The sequence below is a fragment of the Lynx canadensis genome, chromosome D2 (genome assembly GCF_007474595.2).
Source record: "Lynx canadensis isolate LIC74 chromosome D2, mLynCan4.pri.v2, whole genome shotgun sequence".
Taxonomy (NCBI): domain Eukaryota; kingdom Metazoa; phylum Chordata; class Mammalia; order Carnivora; family Felidae; genus Lynx; species Lynx canadensis.
In genome coordinates, this window is record NC_044313.2 from 80,471,877 (window position 1) to 80,492,951 (window position 21,075).

Genomic DNA, 21,075 nt, shown 5'->3' on the forward strand with positions numbered 1-21,075 from the left:
GGCTTGAGGTTGGCCACTGAAACAGCACCTAAAGACCAGTAAACTTATTTGGATCATCAGAGTTTCAGAGGCATATTTTAGAGGTGTCTCCTGACTCCTGGGGACTGGCCAGTGAATGTTGGGACCAAGATCGGAACTCATTTGTGTTGCCCTACATTTGAAATTGTCCCTAACGGTGGTGGTGAAGGTGATGACAGTGGTGATAAGTGGTTGAGGAAAGCCTGCTAATAACCAAGAGATTTGGGAAGATGTTCAAGTCTCTTTGTCCACTTCCAGTTCAGCCCTACTTCTGAAGTATTTGATGTTAGACTGCTTTTTAAACTCTAGTCCAGGGATTGCTCAATAAAATAACTACAAAGACCAGGTAGTAACTTAGATGGAAAAGATCCACTGGGAAGAGGTTGTGGTAGGCTGGAGAAGGCATGCTGTATCTATCTAAAGGTCACAGTAACTACTTGGTTTTACCAAGCTTCTGGCTCAGTGTTACCATGGTTTATGAAACGTGAGAGAAAACCTGAAGGTTTAGATTTGTAACTGTGGACTCTCTTCCAGATGGACTGTAAGCTCCTCCATCTTGTCAACTAAATCAAACTGAAACTGAAATTTGGGGCGTGCTAAGCCCACCCATTTGTTGCCAATTTACAACTCTTGGGGGGTAATAGCATCTTAATATGGCTGCATATTACCCATTGTGGGAGCAAGTCCTGGACTCTAATCCCGTCTCATTGCTCAGGCTTCCTGAAGTATGGGTTAAGAAAACGGGTTCCAAAGTTTGTATGTGTGATTCCAATAATTTTTTAACACTAGCTTCATATAAATTCCCCTTGAGGACAGTGAGGAGCAGAGTCTTTGCTATTTTGGGACCTAATGATAAATGCAAACACCATAAACACCTATTGCAGTCTATGGGACGAACGAATTATTACTGCACCATCTCCTTTTTATAAGAACTCTATAAGATGGGTACTAAAATTATCGTCATCATCACATCCTTATTTACAGAGAAACTGAGGCTCAGTGTTGGGGAGGATTCCCCAAGGTCGTCCAGTAAGTGGCAGAAATGAGCTTTGGACTCTGGAGTTAGAAGGCAGAATCCAATTTTTATCCACCATATTATACTTTCTCCCGCTACCTGATATGGACTTTTAGCTTCTATAGCCTTGCTGAGTAACAATGAATCCTACTCCTAAAATATCTTCAGGCATCTGTAAGGTCATTTCCTGCTATGGTAGAACACAAGAGCATTATCTTTGTCCCCATCCTTCAACAGGTTTGCAAGATGTGTGAGATCCTTTTGATGACAGAGAGGGAGATTTTCCTGATGTCTGGCTTGAGACCAGAGATGGTCTTCCGTGTTGGTTTCTCACCAAGTAGGAATTGAAAGTTAGCAAATGGAGTTGCAAGGCCAAAGTTATGTGTTTCACCTCCTTGTAGACAAGGTAGTTTTCCCAAGGCCATGACCACAGGGGACAGCCCTAACTGCAGCCAGCCTTCTCACAAGAGCAGTCAGCCCTGTTGACAGATGTGTTCCAACCTAGGCCCGTGTGCAGATGGCTTCATCACCATAAATGAAAGCTGTATGATACAGCCAAGGAATACAAATAGATTTTTAGCTTCATTGCCAATGCCAAATGATGGGTGGTTCTCTAGAACGAGCGCTGTTCCAGGAAGTGTTTGGAAACCACATCTGAGCTTATCAAAGAGTGCTGTAATTGCTTGGTCTTGTCTGCCATGGCCCCGGATGTGATAGGTATGCTCTGTACTTGTCCTCCCTGGTGTATAGTCCATTCTAGAAGAGCTAAGACATCTTAACCTTGGGCAGCGCAAAGCATATGTGTTGTAGTTTGTGGTTCTGCCATTTTCTGCCTCTTCCATTTCTGCTTTTCCTCAGGAGACATGGCCAAACACAGCCTCTCCACACTAGAGGCATTCCTGATTTTCCTCCTCGTGATGATGACTGCTGTGACGGTAGCCCTCCTCAGCCTCTTGTTTATTACCAGTGGGACCATTGAAAATCATAAAGGCAAGTTGTCATGGGCTCCCTTGGATGCTATTCCTAGCCTGTGGGAAATTTCTGGATGACTGGGGACAAGGAACAGTGCCTGGAACAGTGCCTGCTGATAATGCCAATAACAGGGCAGTTCAACTGGTATGTAAGCAGCCCGGGATGGCCACTGAACCCGTCCATTAATTGTACTTTCTGCATTGACAGCAATTGTTATCAGGCTTACCTTTGCCCCCAAGTAGGCAGTTGACAGGCACTCTGCCATGGGCTTGTCTCACTTCTCCGCTGACCTAAGCCCAGTTCAGAATTCTTCAAGGCCCAGTAGTACGAGCATCCCCGGCCCCCCTCCCCCCAAGCCTCTTCTCTTGCTCTTTGCCTTTTCTTGGGCATCATCTTCTCTTGGGAACAAAAGCAGAATGAAAGACCCACTGAATATCGAGTAGTGCTGAGCTTTAGAGAAGGGGGCCTTGAACTCCAATTCTCATGAGGACCGGTCAAGTTCTGTAAAGGAGGTGGGGTGGGGAGGGGAGCCGGGGTGGGGGGAGGTGAGATTCTGGTGAAGGGGGTCTGCAGCCCCTCCTGAGTGTGAGCTGTTAGTTGAAATGGTGTCTCATGGATTCAGATCTCCAGAGTTTGCAGCAGAAGCTGGAAACTGGAGGATTTAGGCATCTCCTGATTTTTTTTTAATATTGGGAATGAATTTAGTTTTTGAAAACGATGCAGGCTACATTTGCGGGCAATATTGGGGCCCTGGGCATTTGATGGAGCCCTGCCTTTGTGGTGGGTTGCATACCTGGTAAATGAGTAGAAACGATGGGTGGGTGTTGAATGCTTTGACCGAAGTAAGGGGAGGGCTAGCTTTAGGCCAGAGAAAGAGCCTGATTTTTTTCAGCCTAGTTTTCTCTCTTGTGGCCTCTTCTTCTTTCTGGTGTAGTGTCTACCATGAGCCTGCACTTTGAACTCCCTGTAGACACAGAGGGACAGAAATCCTCTATGCCAGCAGTGTGCAGGGAAGGGGCATGGACTCCAAGAAAGGAAAGCATCCATAGGACTTACTCAGTTTTAGCTCTTAAAGTTAGAGAATCCAGAGGCTGAGACTCACGGAGGTGATCAATGATTATGGTCACTATTCTCATAGTAGGAGCGGCTGTTTATTGTACGGTCGCTTTGTGTCAAGCACTGTGGTCAGGAGTCTACATCCTTTTCCCACTTAATTCTCATGAATCTTCTATAAAGGTAGGTGCTAGTCTTAGTACCGCTTTCTGGATGTAGAACTTGAGACTCTGAGGTCATAAGGAAATTGCCCTTGGCCATGGGACCTGGTTTGGCTTTGGGTGATACCCCATTCCTATGTTAGTATCAATAAGGCAAAAGTGACTGCCTCCTTCCTTGCAATACTTGATGTCTTGTGGAAAACATGGACTTGGTATTGAGAAAATGTGGATTCTAACTCCATGTTGAATATGGATGAAAGAACATTAGATCCTTAGTTGGAGGATCTGGTGTCTACACCTGATTCATCCCGTGTTCTCCATGACATTGTGGTTACATCACTTCTCTGGGCTTCAGGATTCTTATATGTAAAGCAAAGGAGATCAGACTAGATGATCTCTAGCTTCTCCTGAGCCCCTAAATTCTAGGATCCCAGGGACGTCAGCAGCCAATCTCTTCACCAAGTACTTTTCTGAGCACTAAGGCCTGTGACAGTGACCTCCGTTGCCTTGGCCACCCTGGCTGTTGTCTGGGGTGGAAACAAACAAACAACATGCATGTGTAAGATATCTCAATAGGTAAGTAGAACCAAAGCTATATTCTGGCCATTATTCGAAATTTTTGATATGTGTTAACATATCTATTGTTCAAAACAACCCTAGGAAGTTAGCGTATTAGGACTGCCTCTCTTTTCTAGATGAGAAACATTGAGGTAGAACAGGTAAGCGATTTCAGCTAGTATGTTCAGCTAGTATGTGGTAGAATCAGTTTTTAAACCCAGGTTGTTTGTTTCTGGTACCTGCTCTTGTAGTCTTTCTGCCATTCTGTTTCCCTTGATATTCACGTATGTGTGTGTGTGGACACATGTGTGTACAGGCACGTACATAGATGGTGATATGATTACAATAAGGTGCAACTATGTTGAACGTGCAGTGATCTCATCTGTATTCCAAATAGAAGGCTTGAGAAGGTTGTGGGTGCAGAGTAGAGACAACAGGGGGGCGGCCTCCTGCCAGGAGGGTTGAGCTGCCTCTGGGTGTGATGGAAATGAACCAACTTGAAGGGAGTCTTGGGGCTCGGTTGGTGGAACAGAGAGGAGTGGGGGTCTCCGGATGGAGAGAGCCGTGGAGACAAATCCCCAGAGGCTGGCCCCTGAGGAACCTGGCGCCTGCTTTGTGTGGCTGGAAAAGTCCATCAGGAGTGAGTGAAGGGCCATGAGTTTGACAAGGAACAGCTTGTGATGAGAAGCGGATGGACATTTGACACAGGCCTTGATTGTTAGGATGACACATCTCCAGCTTACCAGAAAGATCCTCCTTAGGGTTGTTGTATACAACAAGTTCCTGAGAGGTTTCTTTCTGTTTATTTTAAATATAAGACAGTATATAAAGATTTTTCCATGGGAACCTGAACCTCTGTATTCTAATTGATGCCCACAGATAAGTGGACTGAACTGTTGTTTCTTAAATGTTCTGCTTTTAGATTCAGGCGTTCCGGTCACCCAGAGCCCCCCAACCACGCCGGGCTCCACGGCCACTCAAGGCTCGACGCTCACACATGGCTCCACAGCCACCCAGGGACCTCCGGTGACCACCACCCCAGAGCCTCCTCTATTTCAGAACTTCAGTGGCTACCATATTGGTGTTGGGCGAGCTGACTGCACAGGACAAGTAGCAGATATCAGTTTGGTAGGCAAATCATGGGCTCCTCAAGGAGAATGAAACAAGTACTTTACTTTTGCCACTTGCACCCTACACTGATTCCTTATGATTACATCATTGTCTTCCTCCTTTTTCATTGACTTCACTGCTGTCTAACACTGTGAATATCGTGCCATAGAGAGCAGAGGGGCCATGCGTTCAACCACAATTCCTTTATAAAGTCAGTTGGCCACTTTTTTATGAATGGAACTGCTGTCAAACTCTTGTACCACCAGGGACGGGCCGGTACCATAAGTGATGGAAGCAGGCCTCTCTGTGAGCTGATAAGAGTCTAGCGAACCCTCAAGGAAGTGGTAGGGATTATGGGACAACTAGAAAGTTCATGGCTTTAGCAATTGTTACCATGGAGGGCTGCCCTATCCTACAGTTTGTTCAAGAGAAGCTGGAAAATTTCTGAATTGAACACCTGAGGATCTAAGTCTGTCTGTGGGAAAATACAGGCAACTCTAGTCAAAACTGGAAACCTAGTGTCGGCCAACACCACGCAAGCCAAGTGAAATGCTTCTGTGGGTCAGGTGTGGCCCATTGGCTGCTGGTCTGCAACCTCTTGGCTGTGATGGTGGATGTATTCACTCATATCAACCTTTTTCTAGGAAGCTAGAACGTGAAGTTGTCTGATGAGATTTTCTCCCTCCTACCAAATAACCCTTGATTCTAGGAATTGTTCCCTGATGTCTATTCTGAAAAGTGGCTCTGGAATGAGAACCCTGAATGAACATTCCTATGAGGGGTAAAGTGAGCGATAGAGAGAGCATTCTGAAGACCAGGATATAACTTTACGGGTGGGTCTTATGACATGGTGTGAAGGGGGGGTGGGAGATAGGTGGATTTTGTCTGACTTGGCTGAGGAATGGTCACCAAGGTAAAATCCAGGGGGTGGTACCCTCAGAAAAAGATCATTGGGGTGCCTGGGTGGCTCAGTCAGTTCAATGTCTGACTCCTGGTTTCAGCTCAGGTCATGATCTCGTGGTTTGTGAGATCGAGCCCTGTGTGCTCTGCGATGACATGCAGAGCCTGCTTGGGATTCTCTCCCTGTATCTGTCTGCCCCTCCCCCACTTGTGCACACACACTCTCTCTCTCTCTCTTTCTCTCTCTCAGAATAAATAAACTAAAAAATAAAGAGATTATTGAATCATAAAGAAACCATTTTCTTCTGAAAAAAAAAAAAAAAAAGAAAGAAAAGAACATCATACACCAAACAACCAAAGTGAGGGAACCTTCAGTCTTTAGACGCGCCTGGGTATATGGGATGATGGTAGGGGAACTATTTCCTTCTGTAATATCTCAGGCAGGAGAAGAGAACAGAAAACCCTGAAAGGTCTCCGGTGTGGTAACGGAATTCCCAAGCCATGCCAACCCCTTCCTTGCCTGTGGGCCTATGGATGGCTTCTGCCAAACAGATAACTACTTTGCCTTTGCATTTTTGTAACAGAAGAGTAAAGCTTCTCTTATGATGTTGGCTTTATTCTTGAAAACACACGTTATCATCTCACTCAGAGCCACAGTGTCCTGTGGATTGTGTTTTTCTTTCCTACGTGGTCTCTTTTTGTGTGGTTGTGCTTGGTTCTCGTGGCAGGGCAGTGAGGCAGAGGGGCCCTGACTTTCTCTTCCTTCTAGATGGGCTACAGCAAAACTGGCCAGAATGCACGGGGCATCCTCACCAGACTGTACAGCCGTGCTTTCATCATGGCGGAACCAGATGGGTCTAATCGAGTGGCGTTTGTCAGCATCGACATAGGCATGGTATCCCAACGACTCAGGCTAGAGGTAAGTGATTGAGGTGACAAAAGAAATGACATGTGATTTAAAAGAGAAGTCTGTGGGTGACCTTGAAAGTAACAAAGCCCTCCTGGCTTCTTATCCGGTGAGATTCTACTGCCCTCCACGTTATTAACTCTCGACAATCCAGCAGACAATTATCCCACAAATAATTTCAGTCTGCGCCATCTTGGTCAAAACTTGCTTTCAATTCTGCTGATGACTCACTGTCATTATTAACGTTAATGTGTTTTGAAATTTTATTGTGTTCTGGGTGATCTTCACATACATTCTCTTATTTAATCCTCCTAATTAGAATCCTGAGAGCGCCAACTAATCACTAACCCTTCCCTCGAGTTTTTATACGACTGAGAATAGATGCAAGGAGCCAAATGAGAATGAAAACGTGACACTGAAATGAGATTGGCCATAAATGTCTGAAGCTGGGTGAGAGGTAGATGGGGGTCTCATTATGCTCTTCAGATTATTTTTGTACGTGTTTGAAAATTTCCATAATAAAATAAAAAAAAATACAATGTTAGCGCTCTCACCCTTTAAGTGCTATTGTAGACTATGGCAGGCTCTTCTGTGATTTTTACCTGAATTGAGACCATGTCACCCCACCGTGGGAAAGGTTGAGCTTAGCAGAAAGGTGCCTGTGGGTCCTGGGCAGGCAACCGTAAGATGCACAGAAGGAGAGGGAGACATAGGGTGATGGGCTTGGACTTTCATGTCTGCCTTTCTAAGCCAGATTCTTGGCCCTGACCCAGTTATATCTTCTGCATGGGATCGGGTCACAGGAAGAGAATGTGCTCCCTTAACGTTTGCTCGCACCTTCACGAAGGTAAGGGAGATGAGGGTCTGGACTGTCCAGGACAGTGACAATCAAATGCCCACTATTCGTTGTCATGTTCTATCAGCCTCATCTGTTAAACGCTGTTACTCCTGCTGTGTGAAGGAGCCAGTGAGAGAGATGAGGGAGGCCCTCAAATATTTCTCCAGTGTCACTCTTTCTTGGGGAATGTGGTGGGATCCTCCCCCATCTACAGACGCTCAGGAAGCAAGATTACATGTTTTCCCCACTCCTACGCTTACAACAAAACTATGCAGGGGGTCTGTTGTTCTCTCCACTTTATGGATAAGGTAATAGAGTCTTAGAGAAGGCAAGTAGCTCTTTCAATTTCACACAGTCAGCAAGTGGGACAGCCGGGTTCTGAACACACAGATGCCTGATGTCAGATCCCATATTCTTAAAAGTGACATTATTCTATTATCTTGCAGGGAAAAATGCATTGACCACCTGCTTTTTGCGTGGCACTTTGCTGGCAATTTCAGAGGGTACATAGTCAAAGGAGTCATAATGCACGTTCCCTATGAGCTCACTGCCCAGTTGGGGATAGGAGGAAGGGAGTGTAATAGAAAAACACATGAACTATAGTTCACTGGAGTAAAGTTCAGTGGTGTGTAATCTACTGAATAACAAATAGCTCCGGAATATGGTGGTTTAAAACAATAAACATCATCTAGGGGATTCTGGGTGGCTCAGTTGGTTAAGCATCTGACTCCAGCTCAGGTCATGATCTCATGGTTTGTGAGTTTGAGCCCCACATTGGGCTCTCAGCTCTCAGCGTAGAGCCCCCTTTGGGTCCTCTGTCTCCCTTTCTCTCTGCCCCTCCTTCCTCCACTTGCATGCTCTGTCTCTCTCAAAAATAAATAAACACTAAAAATAATAATAGGGGAGGGGAAACAAAAATAATATAAAAACAGGGAGGGGGACAAAACAGAAGAGACTCATAAACATGGAGAACAAACAGAGGGTTACTGGAGGGGGTGTGGGAGGGGGGATGCGCTAAATGGGGAAGGGGCACTAAGGAATCTCCTCCTGAAATCATTGTTGCCCTCGATGCTAACTAACTTGGATGTGAATTTAGGAAAATAAAAAATAAAGCAAGTTAAAAAAATAATAAACATCATCTCATACATTGTGTTGATCAGGAAATCAGAACTGGCTTAACTAGGTGGTTCTGGCTTAGGATATCTTGAAATCAAGGTGTTGGCAAGGGCCACAGTCATTGGAAGGCCTGATTGAACCACTTCCAAGATGACTCACTTGTGTGGCTGCTGATAGAAGACCTCAGTTTCCCACTTTCCAGATCCTTGCGGCCCAGAACTGTTGCTTCCCCCAAAGTGAGTGACTCGAGAGAAGGAGAAGTGAAGAGGCCACAGTTGTGCTCAGGAGTTGAGCTTCCAGCATATTCTGTCCATTGGAAGCAAGGTACCAGGTACATTTCACACCCAGGGACAGGACAGCAGAACCTCCCTTCTTACCGGGAGGAGGAGAGAGGAACTTGTGGGCACACAGTGATTTAAAACCACCACAAGGGGAATCCGAAAATGGAACGTAGGGGAAAATTTCACAGTGGATGTGACATTTGAATGGACAAAATTTTAGTTTATTTTAATTCCAGTATAGTTAACGGTAGAGTTATATTTCGGGTGTACAGTCATTCAACAATTACTGAGTGCTCATCAAGTCAAGTGAGTTCTTAGTCCCCTTCACCTGTTTCACCCATCCCTTCTCTCGTAACCCTCTGTTCATTCTCTATAGCTAGGGTCTGTGGTTTGGTTTGTCTCTCTTCTTCCCTTTGTTCATTTGTTTTGTCTCTTAAATTCCACAGATGAGTGAGGTCGTATGGTATCTATCTTCCTCTGACTGACTTCTCTTAGCCTAACACTCTCTAGATCCATCTATGTTGGTGCAGATGGCAAGATTTCGTTCTTTTTTTTTTGAATATTGAAAAAAGTTTTTTTAATGTTTATTTCTGAGACGGAGACAGAGCACGAGCAGGGGAGGGGCAGAGAGAGAGGGAGACACAGAATCCAAAGCAGGCTCCAGGCTCCAAGCCGTCAGCACAGACCCCGACATGGGGCTCGAACTCATCAACTGTGAGATCATGACCTGAGCCAAAGTCGGATGCTCAGCCGACTGAGCCACCCAGGTGCCCCAAGATTTCATTCTTTTTGATGGCTGAGTAATATTCCATTGCATATGCATACCACATCTTTTTATCTGGATGGGAGGAATTTTAACTGGTTAACGTGGCAGAGGGAGGGATGTAGCCTCCTTTGCAGGCACAAGGCTTCCTGCTATTAGGACCCATGTAAGCATGTAATTAGAAATACACCTAGCAGGTATGTTGGTCATAATCGTAGAGGGTCTGGGAGGCCGGTTTATTTTGACTTCTGTTAAGTGATGGGGCTTCTGCAAAAACTTTTGAGTGGAGGAGTAATGCAAACCTAATTTTGCTTCAGAATGATTAATCAGACAGCAGTGTTTCATGAAATAGACTGAGGCTGGAGGCCAGGACACAAATTGGCAGCTTTGCTAAGTTAATACGAAGGCTCTACTGGTGAGGATCTAGTTGGGAAAATGGTAATCACACTCGGTATTTCAAACAGAGGAGATTGAACACAGGGGAGTTTTACAACATGTTGGAAGGCTGCACGAACTGGAAAGGGAAGGGAAGCTCGTGGGAAGGATGTCAACTTTGCCTGGACATTTCCCCTGGACCGTGTGAGGCTCGCACAAAGGTCTTCAGTCAGTGCGGTGGCCGTGAGGCTACCTGGTAGTAAGAGGTCACCTTAAATGCAAATGAGGTTTGAGAATGAATAAAAATAAAAGCTAAAACTTGCCTAGTTCCCGCGATGAGTCACGCCTGATGGCTCCACGTACATTAATGAATTCAATCCTCCAAACAACCGGAGGAGGCAGGTGCTATCATTATGTCATGTGACAGGTTGGGAAACAAACACGAGCTGCAGGGGATCAGGGAACTTGTCTGCGGAGCTGGGTGGATGCACAGGCATCTCGGTGCCAGTGCCCACACTTGTTACCATGACGCTTACCACTTTTCTCAAGGGTCGGAGATGGTTCTCATGGGGATATGGTGGGGTCATGAGAAGAAATGGGAGAGTCAGGGGTGGACTTTGGGGGTGGAATGGGGAGGGGAGAGGGGATTAATGTGTTGGACTGCAGAGGCTGTGAAGTCGACAGTCCACCATTTCACCATCCCTTCCTATTTTTACTTTCCCCGTGTAATCTGAGACCCGGTGGGAAGGCCTTTAAATGAACCCACTCTGTTATCCCAGGCTAACCCAAGGGAAAGTGTGAGGAATAAATGTAGCTCAACAATTGCCTTCCCGCTTCCTTATAATACCTGGTTTTAGGCAGGTTCTCAGCCTCAGCTTTGAGGACTGATGACATTTCCAGCATGCAATGAAGGTTCTGGAAGATCTCTGAGCAGTGAGACAGGGCAGAACAGAGGGGCTTTCCGGGTCTTTCTGCGGCAGGTTCCCAGGTGTGTCAGTAATAGGAAACTGAATGGAAACTGAACACAGAGGTGAGCTGTAGACCTTAAGGTAACTTCTTCATTCTGTTGAAACACCCCTCCTCATGAAGTAGGTAACATGCTATTTACCATGGCTGCTGGCAGACGTTGTTACTAGATGATTGAGTTTTTCTTTTCTTTTTCTTGAAGCTCCATGGGTCTGAATTCACACTGGAGCATATAGGTTAGGATAGAAGTTTTGGGAGATGTTTGTGGTCTTTCTCTTTTGTTTTAAAATTTGAGTGCCATAATTTTTCTTCCTTTTTTTTTAATGTTTATTTTTGAGAGAGAGAGACAGACACAGAGACGGAGAGAAAGAGATACAAAGCACAAACGGGGGAGGGGCAGAAAGAGAGGGAGACACAGAATCTGAAGCAGGCTCCAGGCTCTGAGCTGTCAGCACAGAGCCCGATGTGGGGCTCAAACTCACGAACTGTGAGATCATGACCTGAGCTGAAGTTGGACGCTTAACCGACCCAGCCACCCAGATGCCCCCATAATTTCTCTCTTGCTAAGACCTCGATTCTTGTGTAAGCCCAAAGAAGTACACTTGCTCTAAAACCCTAACATTCTCTGGGAATAAAAATGGGATGGGGTTAGGAGAGCTTTAAGGTTGACCAGAAGTTCTTTCTCTTTGCTACCTTCCTGTCTTAGTTACAGAACTGTGAGCACATTAGCTTTTCAGAGCAGCCTTTAGTCGAGCTTTCATGGTGCCCCTTTAGCGATGGGCTTCTCCTTCATGAGTGGAGTTATTACTGTTTTAGAAGAAGACATAGGGTGATGAAGAGTGTGGTCTGGATTTGGGTCACACAGGAGCAACATGGAGACTTACTGGGATGGAGAATGTAGGCTACTTGGTCAGAGGGTGTTGGTCTGGTCATGTCATAGTTCCTTTCACATTTGCCTGGCATCACAGGATTGTGTATATGGACGTGGTAACCTAGCAATCAGTGTGTGGGACACGGATTAGTTAATGAGGCAACACTGTTCATAAGATGTTCCTCATTCAATGACCACACGAGTAGAATGAGGGTGGGGTAGCTCTTCCCCTAAAATAGAAGAGATTGGTGGTTGTATTTACGCGGGTTAAGTATATAGCCTGTAAGTTGCACGCTTCCCAAGCGTGTTCTGGGACCATCTTGCACCAGCTCATGAGGGCTGGCTGTTAAATATTCAAGAGCTTGGGGGGGGCTCGTTGTTAAATTTTGGAAGCTTGAAATTGACTGGGGCAGGGAGTATTTACACCAGAGAAACTGACAAGCGATTCAAATGAGAGCTTTTCGTTTCCCGCTATGTGACGGTTGATCAGCCTACCACTGCCTGTGCCACACGCAGAGCAGACGGCGTTGCTAATCAGAAAAGGCACTCTTTCTTGCTAAGCCCAGGTTTGGGCTCAGGATCCTTCTCAACACCATGCGTCTGAGAGCCACCACCAATAGACGGGACTAAGTGTGTGACGTAAGTGATATTTGCGATCCCTGCCGTAAATGCACTGTCATTACTGTGCCGGGTATTAACTGACGGTATCTTATGTTGAGGAAGGTCGCTTTGGGTCTGACACTTTTGCTAGATCATTTTAATGATTTTTGACATTTAAAAAAAGTGAACAGGGGCTTCTGGGTGGTTCAGTCAGTTAAGCGCCTGACTTCGGCTCAGGTCATGATCTCAGTGTGTGGGTTCGAGCCCCGTGTCGGGCTCTGTGCTGACAGCTTGGAGCCTGGAGCCTGCTTCAGATTCTGTGTCTCCCTGTCTCTCTGCCCCTCCCCTGCTCACGTCCTATCTCTCTCTCTCTCAAAAATAAATAAATATAAAAACTTTTTTAAAAAGTGAAAAACAGGGGCGCCTGGGTGGCGCAGTCGGTTAAGCGTCCGACTTCAGCCAGGTCACGATCTCGCGGTCCGTGAGTTCGAGCCCCGCGTCGGGCTCTGGGCTGATGGCTCAGAGCCTGGAGCCTGTTTCCGATTCTGTGTCTCCCTCTCTCTCTGCCCCTCCCCAATTCATGCTCTGTCTCTCTCTGTCCCAAAAATAAATAAACTTTAAAAAAAAAAAAAAAAGTGAAAAACAATTTTTTGTTAATATTTATTTTATTTATTTTTTTTTGAAAGACCATGAGGGGCAAAGGGAGAGGGAGACAGAGGATCCAAAGTGAGCTCTAGCTAGTGAGCTCTAGCTCTAGCTCATCGGGCACAGAGCCCGATGTGGGGCCCGAACTCATGAACCCTGAGATCATGACCTGAGCCAAAGTCAGATGCTTAACCAGCTGAGCCATCCCGGCACCCCTTGACGCAAAAAAAAAAAAAAAAAAAAAAAAAAAAAAAAGTCAAAACATCTTTCCCAAGGAAGCCACAATAACACCCAATATCAGGTTGAAGCTGATTAAAGCAGAATCAGAAACAGGTTCTCAGCACCAGGGATTTTTCTCTCCATTGTCTTCGTGATACGTCTGGACCCCATGAGCACACTTATCATGCGTTTAGATGTTCACAGTCGTCCTGAATTACCGCTCAGGATTTCTGTGGGTCAGGAATCCCAGGGAGGCCGAGCTGGGTGATTCCGACTTAGGTTAGAACCGAAGTCACACACACACGCCCACTTCCGTGTCGTGGGTTGAACTCACGCGTCGGCTGGGGCTGCGGGTGTTGGAAGGCCTGGCTGAGGCCGAAGGGTCTACTATTCTGAGGTGGCTCACCCGCCTGGCTAGCGAGTTAGTGCTGACAAGATGGTTCCTTTCCGATGGGCCTCCCCACAGGGTGGCTGGGGTGTCCTTAGGTCCCCGCGGTTGCCTGCCCCCAGACCAATAAGGGTGACGGTATATGTCAGGGAGCATGGAGTCCTTCATTTTGGGCAGGGAGGCGGCAAGGGGCCCTTGCACGACTGTCTGCTGCTCCCAGGACGCTTTCCATTGGTGTTGCTCAACCGGCTTACGCTCTTGGGTGGAAGGCAGCCTCTCTGGAAAGATGTTTCCTCATTGACACCCCTTACTCTTTTTCCCCACTCAACGACATTTGTCTTCAGAGCACTTATCACTGTGTGATACCATATCACGTGCTTCTTTGCTTGTTACCTTTCTCCCTCATTAGAATAAACGCTCCATCAGGGTAGGAACCTCGTATACTCCTAGTGCTCAGATATTAACCTCGTATCGCTCCTAGTGCCTGGATAGTAATAGCACGTGTGGAACGATGAATAGCAAACCATACTGGTTCTGCAGTTAGAGAGATGTGGACCCAGGTCGTGGCTCTCACATTTACTCGGTCGGTGGGCAAATTATGTTTCTTCTTTACACTTCAGTGCTCTTAGCTAAACGATGCGGTTCCGAATATCCACCTCTGGGGCTCCTGGGTGGCTCAGTCGGTTAAGCATCCATCTCTTGATTTTGGCTCAGGTCATCAACTTCACGAGATGGAGACTGCACGGGGCTCTGGGCTGACAGTACGGAGCCTGCTTGGGATTCTCCCTCTCTCCCTCTCCCTCTGCCCCTCCCCTATTCCCTCTCTCTCTCTCTCTCTCTCTCTCTCTCAAAGATAAACAAACATTGAAAAAAACATCTACCTCTTGGGGTCGTTATAAAGATTTTAAAATAACATAATGTGTGTCCTGCCTAACACTGTGCTTGCATACGGTGAGAGTCTACGAAACGTTAGCCTTGATGGTTACTGGTTTTGTTGAAGTTGTGCCTACGATGAGACACTTCAGCACCGAGTGAAGGGCCACTCGACAGGGGTGCCATTGATAGGGATCCTTGATTAGACTCATTGGAGCCTTTTCCATAGTGAGTTGCTATGTTATCCCTCTTCTTAGTTCTGTTTTTTTTTTTTTTTCTTTTCTCTTGAAGGTCCTGAACAGACTGCAGAGTAAATATGGCTCCCTGTACAGACAAGACAACGTCATCCTGAGTGGCACTCACACACACTCGGGGCCAGGAGGGTATTTCCAGTATACTGTGTTTGTAATCGCCAGTGAAGGATTTAGCAATCGCACCTTTGAGTACATGGTCACTGGCATCGTGAAGGTAGGCAAAAGGCCCCAGAGGGAGCTGCCCTTTGCTGTGATATGGAGAGAGTCCTTATAGGATGTTGCCCTGAGCAGTCTCAGCACCTGCCCCCTCCGTTCCTGACTCCCCAGGAGCTTCTGGTCTCCGAGGCACTGACTGATTGAGAGGGGCGAGTTCCGTGCAATGAGCCTCCTGCAGGTGTCCAAAGGGACAGCAGACGTTTCCTATGTCACCCTTACAACTGAGAGGGCCCTACCGTCTGTTCTGTGTGCAAAGTCACACAAAAAGGAAGCCATCAAGGAACCAAGAGTCACTGCAAGTAATTCCAATCTCACCTCCTAGTTCCCAAACAACATGACAGGGGACCCACTTCATAAACACACGCCCTTATTTCTCACGTCCTCTCTGAGAGTTCTAGACGGCATGGTCTTCCGTGTTCCTGGCTTGGGCGCCTCTTTCTCCTCTCTCCCCATCTTGCAGCTTATTACTACCTCCCACAGGGTCCTTTCTCATGTTTCCCTCATACCTTTCCCTTCTAGATTTAGTCCCTCTCTACTTTGTCTCATGAAGTCCCCCCCAAACCTGGCGACCCAGTCGGCAAAGGCAGAAATGTCTTTACCACGATGTTTTCCAAACCGTGGATGGTAATTCATGGCTGCCTTCCTGAAGTCAATTCCATGGGTTGCAAGAAGCATTGAATGAACAGAACTAAAGTAAAACAGATCGGAGCCTATCATGGTGCAAAACATACGGGAAGGGTGTATTTTGTGAGCTTCTGTTTTAGCACACATATGTCGACGTGTATTAAGTTGTGATGAAAAATGTTTTGCTTATGATGGCTTTGAGTCAGAAAAGTGTGAAAAACTTGGCCTCAGAGGTTGAGGGCAGGGAGAGGACAAGGAGGGTGGGACACCTTCAAGCTAACAAATCCTGGTCCTAGGTCGGGGGGAGTCGCTCCCGGTTTGGCCAATTGAACCTGCGAACGGTGCCTGACTCAACGGCTCTGAGACACTCAAGTGACCTTCCCAGGTCACGGCAATTCTTATGTCTCAGCCTTGAGGCCATCTGTGTGCCCCCGAGTGACACTGGCCGTGTGGTTCTCTAGCTCTTGTCCCATAGCAGGGGCAGCTCAGAGACCAAGGAAATTGTCCACAGCACTCCTCTGTTTCTGTTGACTAAATCCTTATCCAACAGGATGTCCAAATTCACAACTGGCTCTCTCTCTCTCTCTCTCTCACTCTAACCCACAGAGCATTGAGATGGCGCACAAAAATATGAAACCAGGCAAAATCTTTATCAACAAAGGAAACGTGGAAGGTGTACAGATCAACCGAAGCCCCTCTTCTTACCTTTGGAATCCTCCGTCAGAGCGAGCCAGGTGAGGGGCATTATCACAATAAAATCATGGGTTTCCTTTAGAGATCAGCAACAAAAATCTAAGGATGCAGTTGGTACTCAAGGAATGGGGTGGGATCCTGAAAGAGTAGTAAAGCTAAAGTAAAGTTAAAACATGTTGATCATCTAAGGCTGGCAGAAATAAAAAGTGAATGTGGTAACACACGCCAGCCCGTGCACCAATCAGCCCGCTCTGCTGGCGTCTGGGGTCAGCGTGAATGTTGGAAGGACTCCCAGTTTTGCAATCGGGCACGACTCTGGTTCCATCTCTGCTTTATCACTTCCTAGTCATGTGACCTTCAGTGATTTACTTATAGTAATTTATTGCCTCTCAGCTTCTTCTGTAAAGCGGAGATGAAAATGTGTGCAACACGTGTTTATTAAATTAATGAATAGCTCTTTTTGTTAGATCGTTCAGCCGAAATCGTCTCCATCCAGGAGAATGTAGCAAGAGAGAAGACATAAAAGGATAAAGAAGCAGGAACAAAGAACAATAAATAAAACTAGCACAATGGAATGGAACTAAGGCCGATTGTTTGTTTGTTTGCTTAAGTGCTGACCCAGGTTTGCCACAGGAGAGAAGCCCTTGACTGCTGTGGCACAGTGAAATAATATCTCACTTTCAACCTGACCACCTGGCATTTTACATTTGTCTGCGTATTTTTCCATCCATTTCAAAGGAGTTGAGTTTTAGAAAACATAATCCGATTTCCCTTGAAAGGCCATGAAAGAACGCTTGAAGCTACAGGTCAGGGATGGTTTTGATGTTGCATATTCCCTGCTATGTTTAAGAGATTCCGTGAAAATTTGACCGGAGTAGAAATTTCAAAGACAAATCCCTTTTCTAAGAAACACCTGTATGTTCTATAAGATCACGACCATTACATAAAGATGTCAATTTCATCTCCAGTTGGCTGACCTAATGCCACTAAGTGTGATGCTATTTGCAAGCCATTTCTTTAGCTGAGGACTGAGGTCCTGGATGTGGTTCGTAAGACCATAGCACATCAGGAAACCTCGCTCACTGAAGGCATTTTGGCTTTAGTTTTTGTGTCAGCTTCTACTGTTGGTCATACAAGAAGCCCAGGCTCTAACTAACATAGAAGTGACTGCGTTTCTTTGTTTTGACTAGGTATTCTTCAAATACTGACAAAGAAATGATCATCCTAAAAATGGTAGATTTGAATGGAGTTGACCTGGGCCTTATCAGGTACTCTGTTTACTTTTTTTGCTTTTCTCCTGTCTGGATAGCTTTCCTTAATCATGGAGGTGGGGACGGGGAGGGGGGCGTGGGAGGAAGAGACTAGAATAGTGGCAGCAGCGGCTGGGAATATGTTGAGTAGTTAAGAGTCCAGACTTGGGAGTCAGACACATCTGGGTCCAACCATAGATCCTGGGGCAAGGTTCTCAGCTTTCCAGGGCTCGGTTCCTTACCTGGAAAACAGCGCTAATTAAAGGATGACGTAAATGAGGGATTCAGGTAAAGAAGTGTAGTGTAGCATCTGGGATATGACATAAGGATTCAGTCAATACCAGTGCTTATTACTCTATCAAGATGTCGTATGTGGAATTTCTACGATGGCGGACCGTTATCTCTTAGTAAAATGAGAAAACTATCTGACCAACCAGGCTAAATGATTATGGGTTTGAGATGATTTAACTGTGTTTTCCTAAAAGAATGAAGTCAAGTCTAATGTAGGACGATGCCAATTAGTGATGGAAACAGAATTGAGGCCACCTGAAGGAAGCAGATGAGGTGAAATTACAGCCTGGCACAGGTTTTAGTTCAGGATTATACGTAAGAAGACGTGTGGATTTTTTTTTTTTTTCATAAAGAAGGCATTTGCATTCGTGTGTGAATTTTGTCCCTGCAATTGGACTGACTCAGGAATTGACTGGCTGGGTAACAGCCCCAGGTGCCTTGATGCGCAGACGTCCAAGTGATGGAGGATGCCTGAAGGAAGTGTATGATGGCTCATGGGAGCTACAGTTAAATGGCTTGGGTTTGCTCTGTGTTGTCATCGTGATGAGCTTTGTGACTTTGGCCAAGTGACTTAACTGCTCTGTGGCTCAATTTTCTTCTTTCTTCTTTCTTTCTTCTTTCTTTCTTCTTTCTTTCTTTCTTTCTTTCTTTCCCTTCCTTCCTTCCTTCCTTCCTTCCTTCCTTCCTTCCTTCCTTTCCTTCTTCCTTCTTTTTCTTTCTTTCTTTCTTTCTTTCTTTCTTTCTTTCTTTCTTTCTTTCTTTCTTTCTTAAATGTTTATTTATTGATTTTGGGAGAGAGAGAGCAGGGAAGGGGGAGGGAGGGAGGGATGGAGAGAGAGAGAGAGAGAGAGAGAATCCCAAGCAGGCTCCACACTGTCAGCAGAGCCCGATGTGGGGCTCGAACTCACGAAATGTCAGATCGTGCCCCGAGCCGAAATTAAGAGTCGGATGCTTCACCAACTGAGCCACCCCTCAATTTTCTGACTTTAAAAGTGAGGGATAAAGTGAGTCCTTAAAATGTTGATAATAAGCGTGAGTAAAGGTGGTAGGGGCCTATCAGGTAGGATTATGAAATACTTAACTGAAAGGGTCTATGTAAGTCAAATTAATAATTAATTAAAATTAATAAGAGGTGAATGAAAACATTAAGGACTGTGATCAGTACTGGCCCTGTAGCCAGGTGGAGAACAGCACGGTGGTGAGGAGTTCTGGTTTTAGGGGTAGATTTTAGGACTTGAGTTCAAATCCCAGCCTTGCCACTTACTAACCTACTTACACCTCAACTATTCCATTTGAAAATGGGAATGATAATGCCTCACAGGACTGTTTCAGGATTAAATGACATAATACATGCAAAGTTCTACTCTGTGTCTGGCATAGAAAAGAGTTTTATTATTTTGGTTAAATGGTAAGCAGAATAACATTCTACTTCTAAGAACTCCATTGTTGGCTCCTCAAAATGCTTGACGTTCTTTTTATGTATTTTCTTAAATGTTTATTTATTTATTTTGAGAGAGGGAGATAGAGAGTGAGGAGGGGAGGTTCAGAGAGAGGGAGAGAGAGCATCCCAAGCAGGCTCTGCACTGTCAGCGCGGAGCCCGATGCGGGGCTCAAACTCACAAACTGTGAGATCATGACCTGAGCCGAAACCAAGAGTCGGATGCCTAAGTGACCAAGCCACCCCGGACGGCCCTGAATGTTTGACATTTTTAGCATTGGAGTTACTTCTTTGGGTGTCAAGTGAGGTCACTAAAAACTCCCTGATAAAATAAACTTTATTATGTGGGTTGACATGATAGAAGTTATTCTTCCATTATAGTGAATTCATCTACTGATTAGTTGCCAACTGGTGTTGAACACAGTGGACTTTCTTTTTTAAAAAAATGCTTTTATTTATTTTTGAGAGAGAGAGACACAGAGTGTGAGCGGGGGAGGAGCAGAGAGAGGGAGACACAGAATCTGAAGAAGGCTCCAGGCTCCGAGCTGTCAGTATAGAGCCCAGCGCGGGGCCTGAACTCACGAACTGTGAGATCATGGCCTGAGCTGAAGTCGGACCCTTAACCGACTGAGCCACCCAGGGGCAAACACAGTGGACTTTCTAAATGTGTGCTTGGGGTATGTGTTGTGATGGGCATGGTCCCTATCTCGAAGGCTCTAACAGACTAATGGGGTGATTGGGGCAGGGGACAGAGACAGGCAAGTAATCACAACATACATCAGATGGCCATCAGTGCTGCCACCTGGCCATCGATCAATGCTGTGGGAACTTGGAGGAGGTAGCAGGGATACCTGAGAGCATCGTAGAAGTCATGAAAAGACAGTGAGCTGGGAGGCCAGATAATGGGCTATGTCAGGGAGGGGGTGAGAGAGGAATCCGAAAAGGTGAGCTAGCTCCAGATTGTGGGGCACTTTGGTGGGCCATTTTGTTAGGAGACAGTCAGGATACAAACATGTATCTCTGACGAGTTAGAGAATTCCACATTCGCTGGGAGAAGGAGCCTTTTTCCTTACAGTTTCCACTTAACTCTTGGCTGAATGACTGAGATCGTCCGTGATTCCCTCTTATTAGTTTCTGAATCCTTTAACGATGCCCATGGAAGACTAAAAAATGTTGTCCTTCTTCCAGATGTTCGTGGCTTCCTCGCATATAACTATATAACATATCTGGAAGTCCCAGGGCCAACCGTCAAGGTTATAGCAACTCTCCTCCATCTGCTAGGCTTAACACCCTGCAATAACTTGCTATTGTTTTTGCAGCCACCATATGTTATCCTTGACATAATTGCTCGTGCAATTGCCTCTTGTTGCATAGTGGCAATTGCTCTTTGAATGCATTAAAAATGATCCAAAGCATAAAGCCAAATCTGGGCTGCTGAGTAACTAAGCCACCAGATGTAGGTGCCTGCTGTTAGGCAGAATCCCAAGGCATGAGGAGTTTGGAAGCCTAGAATCTCTGACTGGAGGAACATGGGTGTCATCTGCCTCACAGCTCAGCTAAGGGCCAGGTAGGTGACGTGGCCTGCCCAGTGTCGCAGCCAAGACTGTTCTCTTCATGCTGGGAACCATATTGAGGTCCACAATTTCTTCTTTCCTACCTTCACTTTTGGTTTCATTTCTT

The 21,075-nt window shown here is 45.9% G+C and overlaps 1 protein-coding gene across 2 annotated transcripts in view; it reads left to right on the top strand.

Moving 5' to 3' along the window:
- The window catches only part of ASAH2 (N-acylsphingosine amidohydrolase 2), a 101,170-nt gene that overhangs the window by 40,074 nt on the left and 40,021 nt on the right, over nt 1-21,075 (top strand). For both annotated transcript variants that reach the window (XM_030335450.1, XM_030335448.1), the window contains 6 exons: nt 1,892-2,023; nt 4,700-4,905; nt 6,557-6,706; nt 14,921-15,097; nt 16,330-16,457; nt 17,607-17,684. In XM_030335450.1, the coding sequence (XP_030191310.1) occupies nt 1,897-2,023; nt 4,700-4,905; nt 6,557-6,706; nt 14,921-15,097; nt 16,330-16,457; nt 17,607-17,684 (866 nt within the window). In that variant the 5' untranslated portion in view covers nt 1,892-1,896. The remainder of the gene's footprint in view (nt 1-1,891; nt 2,024-4,699; nt 4,906-6,556; nt 6,707-14,920; nt 15,098-16,329; nt 16,458-17,606; nt 17,685-21,075) is intronic.